Source organism: Corvus moneduloides, chromosome 20 (assembly GCF_009650955.1).
Source record: "Corvus moneduloides isolate bCorMon1 chromosome 20, bCorMon1.pri, whole genome shotgun sequence".
NCBI classification, from domain to species: domain Eukaryota; kingdom Metazoa; phylum Chordata; class Aves; order Passeriformes; family Corvidae; genus Corvus; species Corvus moneduloides.
Window position 1 is genome coordinate 1,438,598 of NC_045495.1, and position 15,873 is coordinate 1,454,470.

The 15,873-nt window shown below is 49.0% G+C and overlaps 1 protein-coding gene across 8 annotated transcripts in view; it reads left to right on the plus strand.

The window, feature by feature from the left end:
* ACACA (acetyl-CoA carboxylase alpha) overlaps positions 1-15,873 on the plus strand; it is a 103,410-nt gene that overhangs the window by 60,218 nt on the left and 27,319 nt on the right. For all 8 annotated transcript variants that reach the window (XM_032130232.1, XM_032130233.1, XM_032130231.1 and 5 more), the window contains 6 exons: positions 227-382; positions 911-1,057; positions 9,036-9,305; positions 9,744-9,841; positions 10,610-10,730; positions 11,204-11,314. In XM_032130232.1, coding sequence (XP_031986123.1) covers positions 227-382; positions 911-1,057; positions 9,036-9,305; positions 9,744-9,841; positions 10,610-10,730; positions 11,204-11,314 — 903 coding nt within the window. The remainder of the gene's footprint in view (positions 1-226; positions 383-910; positions 1,058-9,035; positions 9,306-9,743; positions 9,842-10,609; positions 10,731-11,203; positions 11,315-15,873) is intronic.

Here is a 15,873-nt window from a genome sequence, read left to right on the forward strand (position 1 = left end):
CTCCAGGAGCAGCAGTGTGTGATGGAGCACCACGGGGCTGTGCCAGCATTGAGGTGTCTCCAGGGGCAGCAGTGTGTGATGGAGCACCACGGGGCTGTGCCAGCATCAGCAGCCTGGCAGGGAGCTCGGACAGTCGGGCTGGAGTAGCCTGGGGACTTGTGGTAAGAGCTGGATCAGCGCAGTGTGCAGAGCCTGTGGATTAACCAGGACTCTGTCTGTCCTGCAGATCATGTTCCAGGCATATGGAGATAAGCAGGGACCACTCCACGGGATGCTGATCAACACCCCCTATGTGACCAAAGACCTGCTGCAGTCCAAGAGGTTCCAGGCACAGACTTTAGGGACATCCTATGTCTATGACATTCCTGAGATGTTCCGGCAGGTGAGTGTTCTTTGGGCTCTTCTTGTTGCCCTTCTCTTTGCCATCCTGATTGTCAGAGGAGCCAGGGGCCTGGAGCAACTCCAGCAGTCCCCAGGGATTATCAGCTATGGATTGAGGTCTGCTTTGAATGAAATTAGGATAAACTGCTGCTGGAGTTCTGTTAATGAGTCAAACAGTAGAAGCTGAACCATAAACCACCTTCCCTTACTTGTTGCTGTTTCTTTGTTTTCCCCCCTCATCATCTGCCTTTCCTAGATGGTGTTTCTGATGTGCTGGGTTCTATCCTGCACCACATCATTCAAATTTCACTTTGGGGGGAAACTGTTATGTGATTCAAATCCCAAAGCAGGTGATATCCCAGGAACACTGTCAGTCACGCTGGCAGGAGGGATATTTTGGGGTGTCCTGTTGGGACAGGAATAATTTGGGAATAATCCCAAATTCTGTTGGGAATACCACACTGGAGTGGATTGGATATAAATGCTGGCAGGTGATGTTCTTAAGGAGAATTTCTCTTTCCACCCCCAGTCTCTGATCAAGCTGTGGAATTCCATGAATGACCACGCGTTCCTGCCGCCGGTGCCACTGCCCTCGGACATCCTGACCTACACGGAGCTGGTGCTGGATGACCAGGGCCAGCTCGTGCACATGAACAGGCTGCCAGGAGGAAATGAGGCAAGTGCCACTTCCTTTCATGCTGCTTCTCTCTCCATGCCCCACAAGACGTTGTGCTTTGGGCTGGGTTTGACAATTGTAATGAAAATTTACCAGCCAGGCACAAAATCTATTCATTCAGCCTTTCACAGATGAAATCTCACTCTTGAAAATGAGATTTTTGTTTCATTAAAAATTAATACCTTCCCTACAATGGGTATTTTAACTTCCATAGTAAATGATGATTCAATTTCAAACCTGTGCCTATGCTGAGTTTCCTTCATAATTAAAAAATGCTCATTCAGCTCTTCCAGGTAACTGGGGTTTGTATTTGAGCAAAATGTGTTTTACAAGACTAAACAGAAATATTTTCATTTGCTACAAAAAACCCCAAACCACAGAAAAAACTATTTTATGCTTCCATTTCCATCCTCCCCACACAGTTTGTATCAGGGTGTGTGGAACATCACTCTCTGGAGCAGGATTTACTCAAGAGTGACAATGAGCTGATGCTGGGAGTGGTGGAGTCACTCCTGGAGCTCGAGCAGCAGGAGGTTGTGCTCTCATGGTGGGGTTTTGCTGGGGTGTCTTCCCATTAGGAAGGCAAATATTGCAGCTTTGGAATGACTGCAGATAAAGGTAACCACTAGAAGGTGTGGGGGGTTTTTTTTGTGGGAACTAGTAAGTGAATGTTCTACAGTAATCTAAATTTGAACAGTTCTAAGTGGTGGTATCATTTATTTTTTCTTGGTGTTGTTGAACCATATTTTCCTGAATACGCAACTTAAAGTTTGCAAAGGCTCTCCTCAAAAACATCAGGGTAGTGATGAGAGGAAACAGGGATTTTCCTCACCATTTCCTGCATGGGTCTTGTCAGGGGAAGGTTTGGAATAGGTTGCTTGCAAATTGCCCCTGATGGTGACTGTGGGGTCACTGCAGCCTAGTCTTCTGCTGGACTTCAGGAGGAATGTTTTAACTGGTCTAATTAAAGCTGGAATTAGCTATTCCCTGCATTCCCAGTGCACGCTGAGGCTGCTGGGGAGCCTTGTGCCATCATCTTTCTCTCTTTCCCTGCTCTCATTCAGCGTTTGAGTGGATGGTGGCTGGGGAAATAGCAAAGTCCCTCAGGGACGTCGCTGTGTTCTTGCTGAAATTACAAGCACAGAGCTGCCTGGGCATGAACATGTAGTGTTTACTCTGCCAGTATGAATACAAATAGTCTTATTATAAGAGATTCTGTACCCAAAGACCACCAAAAAAAATTAGGAGATTTTTTTTTAACCCTTGGTAGGCTTCTTTGTACTCAGACTGTAAAGAAATTACATGGCTGTTGTGGTGTGTGGAGTGTTGGTATTTAAATTAATCTAATCTGATGTGATCTATCAAATGTCTTCTTGCCCAGAGGGGTTGTAGAGGTTGTGGACTCCCCACCCCTGGAAATGTCCAAGGCCAGGTTGGACACTGGAGCTTGGAGCAACCTGGGATGGTGGACAGTGTCCCTCCTATGGCAGGGGTGGCACTAGATGGGCTTTGAGGTCCCTCCAACTCCACAGTGGAGTCTGTGCCCCAGAGATGCAGAGCTGGTTCCAGTGAGCTGACTGACAGGTGAAATAGGAACTTCCCAGGTCAATGTGAGATTTCTATTATTATTTTTCTTTCTTGCTAGCAAAAGTTGCTGATTTTCTGAATTCAAAGCTGTTGGAGAGATTGTCCATTGTGTCTTTTAGAAGAGAGGAGATATCTGTTGGGAACTTCTGTCTGTGGTAAATGTTGTTGGGTGCATTCAGGTTCCTGTTGTTCTTGTTTTGGGTCAGAGGCTCAGAGCCATTCCCACACGTCCAGTGGGATCCCCGGCACCGGGGGATCGGCTGCTCGGAGCCAGGGCTTGGCTTTCCTGACAGTTACATTTCCTCCTTGTGAAAAGGGCTCAAGACACTCCTGCTCTTACAGCATTCAGCTGAGCTGAGTGCCCTGAGTGTTTGAGCTGATGGGAGGAATTGAGAAACCAGCATAAAATCCAGGAGATTTGTGGGCAGCGCGTTCAGCCGGAACTGCAATCCCTGCTCTGACACGGGGGCAGGGCAGGAGCTCCAAGCTGGGGTTTCTCCCTGTCCTCACAGAGTTTGCAAGCAGCATTTTGGGCAAAAATCTATATTTTCAGGAAAATCTTGAGGTCTCAAGACTTTTCCCAATCCAAAAGGTTTTTCTCCGAGTAGCTCACGACCACTCCCCTCACCCACCACCCCACTGCAGTAATTAGCTGTGGTCTCGACAAAGAAGCCAAGGAATTAATGAACTGTGAAAATACAAGTTGCTCTTTATTCCTAGACAGCTCTGGCTACGGGAGGGGCTTGGCAGTGCTGCTGGCTCTGCCCTGCCCTTGGGGCACAGCACCATCCCTAATGGGGCCTTTTCCCAGCCTCTCACCATCCAGAGGACACCTCTTTTTTCCACTTTGCCACAGAATCCCAGACTAGTTTAGGTTGGAAGGACCTTAACCTCATCCTGTTCCACCCCTGCCGTGGGCTGTGCTGAAATGGGAAAATCTCAGAAAGAGTCAGGAATTGGGGGAGCCCAGAGCAGTTCAGAAGTGCATCCACTACTGTTTCAATCACCGTGCTGGAGACCAGACCTGGAGCACAGTGACACCCCCTTCAAAGCCCAGGGCTTTGTTCCCCAGATTAGCATATTAGCAGAAATCTCAGTGTGAAAAGGTAATTCCCTCAGCCCCTTGCAGAACTCAATATATTCCTTGTCAGTCCTGAGCCAGGCATTTGGATGCTTTTCTGTAGCACTTTATGTATTTTGACTACAATTTCCCCTGATCCTCTGGCACCAGGAAAGCACCAGCTGCTGATAAGACCCAACTAATCTCCAAGGACAAGGAGAAAGTGATGTAAGGAGGGCCTGCAGCAACACCTCACATTCCCCTTCATCCCTCTCCCGGTGCCCCTGGAAAATGTGTCATTTTCCCCACTGGCACTAGATGTCACAGTTTTTCCTCCTCAGTAGCACGAGCATCAGAAATAATCCACAATCGCAGCTGTTTGCTGGAGCTTTGGCTCCAGCACCTTTCCTGGGTAGCTGGGACGGTTTGGCCAGGGGAAATTCAGGATGGCAGAGGGCTCCTGGAATGCTGCTCTGGTGGCTTTCCGGATTGCCAGAGGCAGAAAGGTGTAGCTAATGCATTTTATACAAGCACAGCTTAATCGTTGAGCTGCATGTTCTGCTTTGTCACTCCCTGTTCCTGCATTTTATGGCAGGCGCAGGGAATTAAAACAGCAATGAGCGCTGCAGATTTCTTGGAGGGTTTTAAAATCTCCAAATCCAAGCCTTCCAGGAACAGAGACGGAAGAGGTGGCACAGTTTTATTCTCTATTTTCATACAGATGTTTGAACAGGTGTATGTGGGTCACGTGGATACTGTGGACAGGAATGTTCTTACCCACAGGAAAGCTCCTGGTGAAGGCTGTCTGTTGCTCTCTGCAATGTACCTTTACCCATCTGTAACTTCAGGAGGAATTTCTCCATGGAAAGGGTGGTCAGGCATTGGAAGGGGCTGCCCAGCAAGGTTTGGAATCCCCATCCCTGGAGGTGTCCAAGGAAGGGCTGGATGTGGCACTCTGGTCTGGTTAACGAGGTGGTGATGGGTCACAGGCTGGGCTCGATGATCTTGAAGGTCTTTTCCAACCCCAGTGGCTCTGGGATTCTGTGACACCTTTCCCTGAGCACTTGGTCACGTCTCATCCTGGAGCTGTTCCCTCCCATCGCTCAGATCGTGCCAGCGTGTTTGGCTGGGCTGCCACGACCACGCTTGGATTGCTGAGGGACACGTTTTCCAGAGCCAAGAAGGAATCCTGGGTTTTGGCACTCCACCCTTGTCAAGGCACGGAGCTGGAATACTTCTGGCAAACCATGTGCACCCTGCCCTTTTCCTGGGAGCTGGTTCATGCTCCAGGTAAAAATTCAATTGCACAGTGTAAGTGCAGAGAGTCGCTCTTCTAGATCTGAGGTTCCAGGCAACAGATTCAAATGATGAAATGTCAAAATTGCTACATCTGCACCAAGTAAATACCCACATTCAGCTTTCCAAATTTGGATGTAAATAGATAAAACAATGCCTGGCCTCAAGTCCCCAGGCTCAGCACCTGAAGTAGAATAAACCAACACTGATCTCCTCTCTTGTCTCTGGTGCCCAGTGACAGAACATGAGGGAATGGCTGGAGCTGTGCCAGGGGAAGGTTTAGGTTGGGTATCAGGAAAAGATTCTTCCACCCAGAGGGTGGTGGGGCACTGAATAGGCTCCCATGGGAATGGTCAAGGCTGCCAGAGCTCCAGGAATGTTTGGACAACGCTCTCAGGGACAGGGTGTCTGATTGTTGGGGTGGGATTGCCGGGGTGTCTCAGGGACAGGGATTGTTGGGAGCTGGATCAATGATCTCTGTGCTCAGGATATTCTGTGATTCTGTTGGCTCTGCTTCTTCAGGAATTACAGAACCTGCCAGAAAGCCTGAAAAGCTCCCTCTCCCCAGCACCAGCTGCCACTGGCATTGGCTCCCCTCTGCTCAGAGCCTGCTGTGCTTCCCGGAGGGAGCCTGGGATCGGCTCCTTCCCCATTCCCCTCGGTGCCTGTTGTCAACAGCTCCGGCTGCCACCAGCAGTCAATTTGGAACTGCATCAGTGTGTGTATTACTGTTCCCATCGATAGTGCAATTAATGTTGAAGTCAATTTTGGTGTTAATTTTAGGCCATGATTAGTGTTGACACTGGGTGTCAAACGAGCGGCATTTACGAGCGCCGGGGAAGCGCCGTTCGTTAACGCGCCCGTTTTACTGGCTCTTAATGGTTCCATTAAGGCCAAGATGGAGTGGGAGAAGGTGTGTGTAAAATTATACATCTGAAACTTGGGTGTCATCTCCGTGTGCCGTGCAATTCTGCGGGGCTGGGGCCGTTCAGGGAGCAAATGACAGCTGAGCACTGAATCCTAATCACAGTTTGGAGCATCAGAAATAATGATCACTTCTGATCGGGGCTTGTGAATAATTCATCCCCTTTGATTTTCACGTGCTGCCCACTGATACTTCTCAAACCAAATGTGTTCCTACAGGAGAATAATGGTCCCACTTCTTATGGAAATACCGGGGCACAAATCATTTTGCCAACATAAAAACAGTTAAATAAGACGGTTCCTGCTTTTATTTTTTCCTCCGCCTCTTCTTCACTCCTGGGTGTGCTGGGAATGGAGCTGTGGCAGGAGCAGCACTTCCAAACTGTTCTGCCTCTTCAAAAGAGCCTGTTCCGAAGCCAGGGCTGCTCACCATCACCTACTATTGCCTGCCAGTGCTCTTAGGTGATTAGCTCAGCCTGGCTAATTAACCTGGGAACTCTCCAGTTTTTGGCATGCTGCCGTTAACTTAAAAATCTCATTATTCCTTTTTTTTCTGGAATAGAAAGCCATCCTCCACTGCCCATAAATTTCAACCGAATCTAGCAAATTCATAGCAAAAAAAAATCCTTAGTTGTGCAGATCCCCGTGGCTTTTATTACTGGATAAATGGCACAGAACACGCGATGAATTGGGGAGGCAAAAGACGCCCAAGTTAATAGTGGTGCACTTGAATTTTTCTTTTCTCAGACTGCATAGGGTTGCTCCATATTTATCAGCTGTAAGCTGTTTTCAGGAGTTTGTGCCCTGGCTAGACTGTTTTCTGTTCTACTGGTGAGCACTGGTACAGGGGACTTTATTGGTGTAGAGGACACATGATCTTGAGTCAGGGAACTATTCCAGCACTTCTGTTACAATCTGAGTTTTCTAAATAAGAAATGCCTTAAATTGGCCTGTTTCCTGTGCTGTCAAAAATCATCAAGTTGCTGAAAGTGAGGGAAATCTCTTACATCTTGGTGGGTGGGATGGACTGTGGGACCAGCCCTGGGGACTCACTGGTCCATCACTGGTCCATCACTGGTCCATCACTGGTCCATCACTGGTCCCTCGGTCCTGGCTGATGGGATCAGCGTGGCTGTAAGGAAATGACCACTTAAGCAAAAACCTGTCAATGAGTGGTAATTCTGTGCTGTTTTGGAAGAAGTTTATGGTGTACTTTAAAGAGACTGTTACCCCATTTCACTGTGTGTTTCTGTCGGTCACTAAAGCTGTTTTTTGAGGTGATATCAGAAAGATCTGGGAGGTGCCCACTGAAGGATTTTAGTTATGGAAAAAAAAAAGGTCTTAAATTGTGGTAAAGAACTGAGCTGCAGTAGGTGCTGGGGTACAGATGGACGTCCCTGCATCCCTGATTTCCTAGAGGCTGATCTTGGAGCCTTTAACTTTGGATTTGCAGACTTTTTAACCTGCTGTTTCTAATCACCAACTTGCCACAACTGAGAGTGAGAACAGAGGCTCAAAATCCAGCCCCTGGCATTGCTTTTCCTCCAACAATCAGGTCAGAAGGGCAAGACTTACTTATTTTCGCCTTTTTTTTTCATCACAATTCTTCCTTTGTCTGCTGTGAGAGTCCAAGAGCAAATGTCCAAGGAATGCCTCTGGCTGTGTTTGGGATCAGTCAGGTTCCTCTCCCAGCCTCTGGACTGGTTGTCTGCGTCCCCCCAGGTCTCTGTGCCAGACCCACACCTGCATCCACTTGTTCTATTGCAACTTTTCCCTTTCACTTGGGAGCATTAGTGGTATTTTAGCAAAACATCCCGCTGTCTTTTAGGGATTTTTGCTCCCTTCTTTGAAGCTGCAGCATCTGTTCCAAGCCCTGCAGTTGGATGCTGAGGTGGAACTGTAAATCTGCAAATATTCAAATAATCTGCAAATTATTCCCTTTCGATGTGTCAGAGCAGGAGTGGAGGAATCCGAGGAGAAGGTGAACTGAAACACTCTGTTAACTTGCAATCTCAGCTCTTGGAAGGGGAGGTGTGAGGAAGGATCTGCCAGTAGCTGGTTGTAATATTTTTGGATTGCTGCCTGCTTTACTTCCAATGACCCTTTGATTAATTCCTCTGCCTCTTTATTTTTTTTAATGAGCCTATTATGGCATATCTTATTGCAGATGCTGATTGGATCTGGGCTGTGTATTGTGCCATTTGGATGTGGATTAAATGGCACAGATCTATCTGCTGCTTCTCCCCTCTCCCCCTCCCGCTTTAGTTCATCATGTTCAGAATTCTGAGGCTCCACAATGAGAGTCTCAGCCCTCCTGATTGCAGAGGATGTGCAATCGGCTTGAGGAATGTGTACTCAGAGCTTATGATCCTTGGGCAAGCGGGGACTGGGTGATGCATGTGGCTTTCAAGGGACGCTGCTATTCCCATCTGTTAATGGCATTCCGGGCTGGCCGGCTCCCGCCGCGCCGGCTGAGGGATGGGGCAGGCAGGGGACGGATGCTGCTGATCCTCCAGGAGATGGGCCAGGAGAGATCATCCCGTGATTTTTGAGAAGAAAAATATGCAGTAAAAAGCATTGCTTACTCTGCTGTAAAACTGGGGAAGGGAAAAGGGAGGAGACAAAGAAATAAGAGGAAGGACGGGGGGGAGATGGGAGATAGTAATGAAATAAAAAGATGGTTAAAATGAGGGTGGGGTGAGGGTGATGAGGTTGTGGGGAGATACCTGGGAAGCCTGAGCAGGTGGTCAGGAATCCTGTGCAGCAGCACATCCTGGGAGCACAGGGAATACACTGCTCCTTGTGAGAGGCACGCTGGCAGAGCGTGTTGGACCTGGGATAAATCCCTGAACAGGGAGAGGGAACGCCAGTGTGAGTGTCCTGGTGGGATGAGAGCAGTGGAGAACGTGCTCCAAGGAACGTGGGAAGGATCAAGGGCTTCCAGCTGTGCTCTGCACTGGCAGCACATCAGAGCTGCTGTTATCCAAGTTCCCCAGGAAAATAGGCCAAGTCTGAAAGACCATCTCTCCAAGTGAGAGGAATGAGCCCTGTGTGATTCCCCTCTTGAAGACACATGTTTATTTTTTGCTGTTCTCTGCTCTTGGGCTGCAGATTGGGATGGTGGCCTGGAAGATGACCCTGAAGACACCGGAGTACCCGGAGGGCCGGGATATCATTGTCATTGGCAATGACATCACCTACAGGATAGGCTCCTTTGGGCCTCAGGAGGACCTGCTGTTCCTGAGGGCGTCCGAGCTGGCCCGGGCTGAGGGCATTCCCCGCATCTATGTGGCTGCCAACAGCGGGGCCAGGATAGGTCTGGCCGAGGAGATCCGGCACATGTTCCACGTGGCTTGGGAAGACCCAGACAACCCATACAAGGTAAGGGGGCAAGGGAACCAGCAGGGAAACTGCAGCAGCCCACAAGAGTCTTATTTTGACACCACCTCTTCCAATAGAGGGGAGAGCGAGCATTTGTCAGACTGTCACCTCCTAAGTTCTCCTTGGTATCGGATCTGGAGCACTGGAAGTGTTCAAGGCTAAGCTGCGTGGGGCTTGGAGCAACCTGGTCCTTTCTAAGCCAAAGCATTCCATGATAGGATTTTATGATCTCCCAGGCAGCAGATTGGCATCCAAAAGGAGTTAGTGCTGAATATTGCACCATTCCCAGCTTTCAATGGCATCAGCTGCATCTCCAATGTTGAGAGAACGTTCTTACCACTCTGTGGAATTAAATTCTGCCCCTGTCAAAGCTTCTTTGTGGGGATCAGGAAGGGACTACGGGTGGGAGTGGGATGAATGAACTGCTTTTCCCTGCAGGGATACAAATATTTGTACCTGACTCCTCAAGACTATAAGAAAGTCAGCGCCCTGAACTCTGTTCACTGTGAACATGTGGAGGAAAATGGAGAGTCCAGGTAAGAATGAAAAGCTTTCTGTTTGTCCTTGGGTAATGCATGGCATGTCCTTGTCCTCAGCCTGGACATTCCTTAGGATCCAGGTGCCAAAGCTCTGGGTGGTCAGGGCAGGGAACAGAGAGTTAAGGGTTGTGCCTTCTTGACCCCCAGTCATGGCTGAGGGTCCTGCAGGGGACGATCAGGATGTGTTCAGGATTAAACCAAAGCCTGGCAGGCTCTGGAAGAACTGAAGCGGGTGCTGGGTGTGGGGACGAGAGTGTGTCCCTGTGAGCTGAGGGCTCCTCAGGGAGGCTCTGAAGCACCTGCTCAAGTCCTCAGCTTAGCAAGGGCCTGGTGGGAAAGCTGGGAGCCAGTCTGAGGGCAGTGGGTAAGAAGGGACTGGACAGAGGATGGAGGCATGAAGGAAGGAAGTGAAGAAAAGGTAAGAGCCTCGTTGTAATCCTTGTTCTTTCTCTTTTTCCCTTTGTCTGCATTCCCTTCCTTTCTTGCCCTTTTTCCTGTAATCAACCTGCTCCTCACGTCCTGTGGGAATGACAGGACACTTTTCCCAGGCATTCCTCTCCCTTGGCATTTCCTCTTGCAGCGCTGCTCCCGTGGGAGCATTCCATGGTGCTGCAGGATGAGCCCTGCACAGCTCCTGCCCAGGCTTTATGCACATTTCTCCTTGGAACCTTAATGATATTTAGTCACTTTTCATTTTCTTTGTAGCAAACTGATTCAGCAAATCACTGGACCTTGTGACTCAAAGGCTGTCTGTGTCTCCCTCAGATACAAGATAACAGATATTATCGGGAAGGAGGATGGACTTGGAGTAGAGAACCTCAGAGGATGTGGCATGATTGCTGGAGAATCATCTTTAGCCTATGATAGTGTTATCACCATCAGCTTGGTAATCCCCCACTGCTTTCTATTCTTCAAATGTATTGTCTGTTTCAGCTAAAAATCCTGTGATGATATCCCAAACATCCATCTGGGATCAGCCTTCTGGCTGATGGAAATGGGCTGCTGTAGGCTTTGAGCAATGCTCCTGGCACCAGTGCAGGGCTGGGTCCCCTCCACACTCAATTTAAAACACTTCAGTCATTTGGCCTTGTATTTGCTCAGTCTGAAAGTTGCTGCTTCTCTTCTTCTCTCTCTTTTTTTTTTTTTTTTTTTTTTTAATAAAATACATTTACGTTCAGATCCTGCGTTTTACAAAATAACAAGTTCTGGAATTTTCGAGCGAGAGTAGATTTTATGGCCTTGTGCTACAAACACACCGAGTTTTATCTCAATGTTTGAATCAATAGGTTGGGGCTGTGTGGAGAGACAGAAATCAATGCCATTGCTTTTTTTTTTCCTTTCTTTTTCCTTTTTTTCCAGGTCACGTGTCGGGCAATTGGGATTGGGGCCTACCTTGTCCGGCTGGGCCAGAGAACCATCCAGGTGGAGAACTCCCACATCATCCTCACTGGCTGTGGGGCCCTCAACAAAGTAAGTCCTTACATTTCAGTCCTCAGCTCTCCAAATGGAGCTGGGGTTTGTCATGGAATCCTGGAATGGTTTGGGTTGGAAGGACGTTGAAGGGCCTGAGCAGCAGCCCGGGGAAGGAAGGAGGAGAAGCAGCTTTTAGCAGAGGTTGTGTGCACGGATTAAATACCAGGAGTGGGGAAGAGCAGTGTCCAGCAGCGCCTTCTCCTGCCCACTGAGTGCTGTGAGGGGAAACAGGGCTGTTCCCAGGGTGTGGAAGTCCGTGTTCCAAAATATGAGGGCCAGAGTCACCTGAACTTCCAGTCACCCACAGCACTGTGTTGGTTCTGGGAGGCACTGAACCTGAGGAGCTTGGATGCTGATTTTCCAGGCTGGGAACGATATTTCCTGCTGGAAATCTCAGCTGTGGGGGGGACGGGAGGAATAACTGAGGCTGTCACAAAGAAAACTTGCAGCTTCACTGCTAAAGTGGCTCTTCTTTTCCCCACTCCAGAGGCAGATTTTCTCCCTTGCTGCCCCAAACCCATTCATCCCACAGCCTCCAGCTCCTTGCCTGGTGCAGACACGGCTCCCAGCCGTCTCTGCTCCCATCCCTCTCCCTGAGGGCTTTGTTTCCCTGGAGTTGGGGCTGTGTGCTGTGAGTGCCCTTCCCCATTGAGCAGCTTTGTTCTCGGGCACTCTCAGCACCTGGGGTGGCTGTGCTCCATGGCAAGCTGTGTTTCCAGGAGTGCCTGCCTGACAATGGGAGATAAAGGAAAACAGGCTCTTGTTGAATTATTCCCCTGAATAAAGGGGGCTCTGCAGAAAATGAAGCATTGATCCTATCAACTCTAGGCTGCAGCACCCTCAGTTAGATCTCTTACACACATCACACACACCTGCATCAATGGGAGGAAAAGAGGCATTTGAAGATCCAGCCTTTAAAAAGAAATTGAGTCAGTTTAGTGCTTGCTGAAGTGCAGTGAGTTGCCTGGTTCCAGCTGTCACTTGCTGGGGATCGGGGCCCTGCAGAGTTTCCCAGATGGCAGGGCCAGGCTGTTCAGTTCTCCCCCTCTTCCCAGGTTTAACTGCACTCCCTGCCTGTGGAGTCAATGGTTGTTTTCACAGGACTGGATTAATCTCACTAGATTTTAGGCACTTAAAAATTAAGGGTATGGACTAAATTAAGCACCTGACATCTGTCAGCAGGCATAGGCAGAAGGAGCTGCTTTCTGGGGGGGATTTATCCCATCCTAAAAATTTCAGTGGGCTGAATAATCCCATGTGTCCTTTGCCCTCCTCTGTGCTCTGTTGGGGTGTTGGTATGTTTGTGTCAGCTCTGAACCTCGATGTGCCTCAAGGTGAGGGAGGAACCTGTTGCATCCTATCCAGACCCAACAGTGTTTACCTGCTCTTGAACAGTGGGAGCCTGGGAGTCCCCACTCACTCCTGGCTGTGTGTGATGTGTCTGCTGCTTCATAGGATCTTCAGTTTCCAGTCCCTGCAGTTCTGCTCAGGGCTTCTTGAAGGGATGCAGCTGCAATTGTGTGCCGGAAGTGTGTTCGAAGTAGGGAAGTGGTGTCCAGGGCTAGCCTGGAATGTCCAAGCTCAGTCTAGCTGGTGCTCTGGAGCATGTGAAGCGAGCAGTGAATGTTCATCCATTGGCATCCTCCTGCCACGGAGTCTGATTTAACTTCTGACTTACCCTGTTCTCCCTGAAACCTGTTAAACACTTGTCCATTGGATTTAGAGGGCCAGTTTAAATTTTTTGGGGCCGGAGGTCAGATCACTGCCAGCCAGGGGCCAGTTGTGCAAAGTCTCCCCTGGCGGGAGTGCAGAGGCTGTTTGGGTATGGTATATGATGTGTTCTTGCTCATTCCCAGAGATGAAATTCCAGAAGGGGAAATCTATTGTGGTTGTTCTGTGTGGAGTGAGTCAGTCTTGGTGCTTCTCATTCCCTTGGAGAAGGTGGGGAGTCAGGGCTGTCAGGGGCTTGAGGAGAGATCACGGCTGAAACAAAAATATATGGAAACTGCCGCCTTTAGCTCTTCCCAGTGAGGTGTCAGAGGTCTGGGGCAGTTTTTCCACTGCTGACTTTTGCATACATGTGTTCCTAGAGGATGCAGGACAAAGCTGACACTTCTTGTGTCTGCAAACACATCTTCAAAATGTCTCCAGCAGAATGTGCAGCACAAAACTGTTTCTGCAGCAATGGAGACAGTTGGGCTTTCAGAGAGCAGGCAGGGTTTTCTGGGAAGTTGTTTAATTTTATTTTTTTTCCCCTGTGAAATGCTGGATTCTTTCTATTTTACAAGGGGAGCAGAGGGGAATGGTGACAAACATTATGTGCAGCCAGAGCCGTTGCTGGTCTTGTTCATTATCATTATGTAAAAGCAGCCTGAGGGTTTAGGTGTAGAGGGAAAGGTCCAGCTGCCAAAGCCAGAGGGTGACCTCTAACTCAGATGATGAGCTCAAGGTCGGTGGCATTTGGAGCTGCAGCTCCTGTTGGGTTCTGGGCTTGGCTCCTCACATGCTGCGTGTCCCTGCGCCCGTGCTGGTGAGCCGAGAGGCACATCCTGGGGAGACCCCCGGCTGAAAGGATTCTCCAGCCCCATTCCCTGGCAGGGCTGGCAGGCAACTGCACGAGGGCTGTGCAGGGTGTCCCTGTGCTCCTGATGAAGCTGTCTTTGTTTGTCCTGGGGAAGGAGCTGGGGAAAGGTGCGATGCTCCTCGGTGGGGACACGGGGCTGTGTTTCAGCTGGGCCCCTTTTGTCTCCCCAGTGCATTTCAGCAGGGGGTGGAGAGGTGGAAATGCCATTTCCTTGCTCTCGGTGAGCGTGTGCCGCGCCTGTGCCGAGCCCGCTGACCCCCCTGCAAATTGAAATAATGATAATGCGCGTCTCCTGACTGCATCAAAGTATCAGCACATCAAAAGCCAGGAGGCATGAAATGCAAATGATAAAGTGAAAGCAGATGGATTGTGCATGATCGCCTGATGCCCAATGAATTTTAAAAGATGCTGGTTCACATGGGGAGAGGGGCTGAAATAAACACGTTATCCCTGCAATTTTTTTCTTTTTTTCTTTTTTTTTTTTTTTGTTCTTGCTGCTCACTCCTGACAATATTTTTTCACACTTCAGCGAGCAGCCACTCCATCTCCCTCCCTCCCTTCCCTCTCTTTCTCTCCCTCTGTCGCTGTCTCTACCTCACACACGTCTCGGGTCATGTCGCCGCAGCTCCGGTGGAAATAATAAGATATAAACCACGAGGTTGTTATTTGCATAGAAATAGCATGGAGCCCCAGGCAGCATGGGAGAAGGACACAGAGATCATTTGTCTAAAATTTTAATGAAAACTTTTGCTGAGGCAGAGATTTTTTTTTTTTTTTTTTAAGTTCCCCTGCCTCCTTCTTTTTCCACCCCCAAACCTTCCTCCTCCTCCCTCACTCCCTTCCCTCGTCATAACCTGAGCACAGGGTGATTTCAGATGTGCCCTGCACCAACACCTGGGTTTTCTTTTTAATGGAAATAAGACCAAAGAGCCCAGCATTCCCAATTCCTGCCTTGCTTATGTGGTTCGAGCTTCCAGGGCTACATTCCATTTCAGTCCTCCCAAGGATGTTCCAGAGTCTGCTGCTGACCTATTTTTAATCAGTTTGCTCCTCCTTGTCTTTTGTGTTTAAAAGGAATCCCGTCTTGGAGACTGTTGTGTTAATGGAAACAAATAGTGGCTTTCAGTCACATTTTCCCTGCAGATGCATGTTCTAGGCTTTTCCTAAGGGAAGCCAGGTTTAGCTGAGACTGACTTCCAGGAACTGCTCCAAGCAGGATTCACATCAGTTTGCTATGTAGATGTTCAGCCAGGCTCTCAAAAAGTTCCTTTTGTGATGGTGATGAAGAGCTGCCCTAAAGCTGCCATCCCTCCTGGAGGTGATGGAATTCTGATCAGCACTGGTTTGTTTCCTCTCCCTCCTGTTTTAGCTTTATTTTCCCCCAAACTCTCAGGTCTTGACTTGCCTGAATCATCAGGCCCTGTGCACCCCGTGGTTTGCTCAGAGCATCCGAGAGTACCAAGGATGAGCTGGACAAATCCCACGTGCCAGGAGAATGTGCAGGGAGAGGCAGGGAAGATGAGGGGTCAGAAACTGAAACGTGAAACATTCAAGGCATAATTCATTTCCCAGCCTGCAGCCAACCACCTGCCTGATTGTGGGGTGACATTTTTGACCAGAATGGGTCAAAAAAAATTTGTTGTTTGGTCTTGTTGGATTCCTTTGCATGAGGCCAGGAGAGAAGATCTTTGTATTTTCAATTCAGTACTGAATTGTGCTGCAGAACTTACTGGATGCTCTGGGATTCGCATAACAGGATGACACAACAGGTCAGGGCTGCTCAGGGGGCTGTGCCCGTGTGAGAGAGGTCTGGGCAGCTCTGAGGCTCCGTGGAGGAGCTCACTGAGGAGCAGGAGCCTCACACAGGCTGGGCAGTGATTGCCAACAGTAATATTTACCCTTCAATTTCACAATCTGCAAAAATAAATAAAGGCCCTGTGAGACTGATGCTGTTTGGGGTTTGTACTGTGGA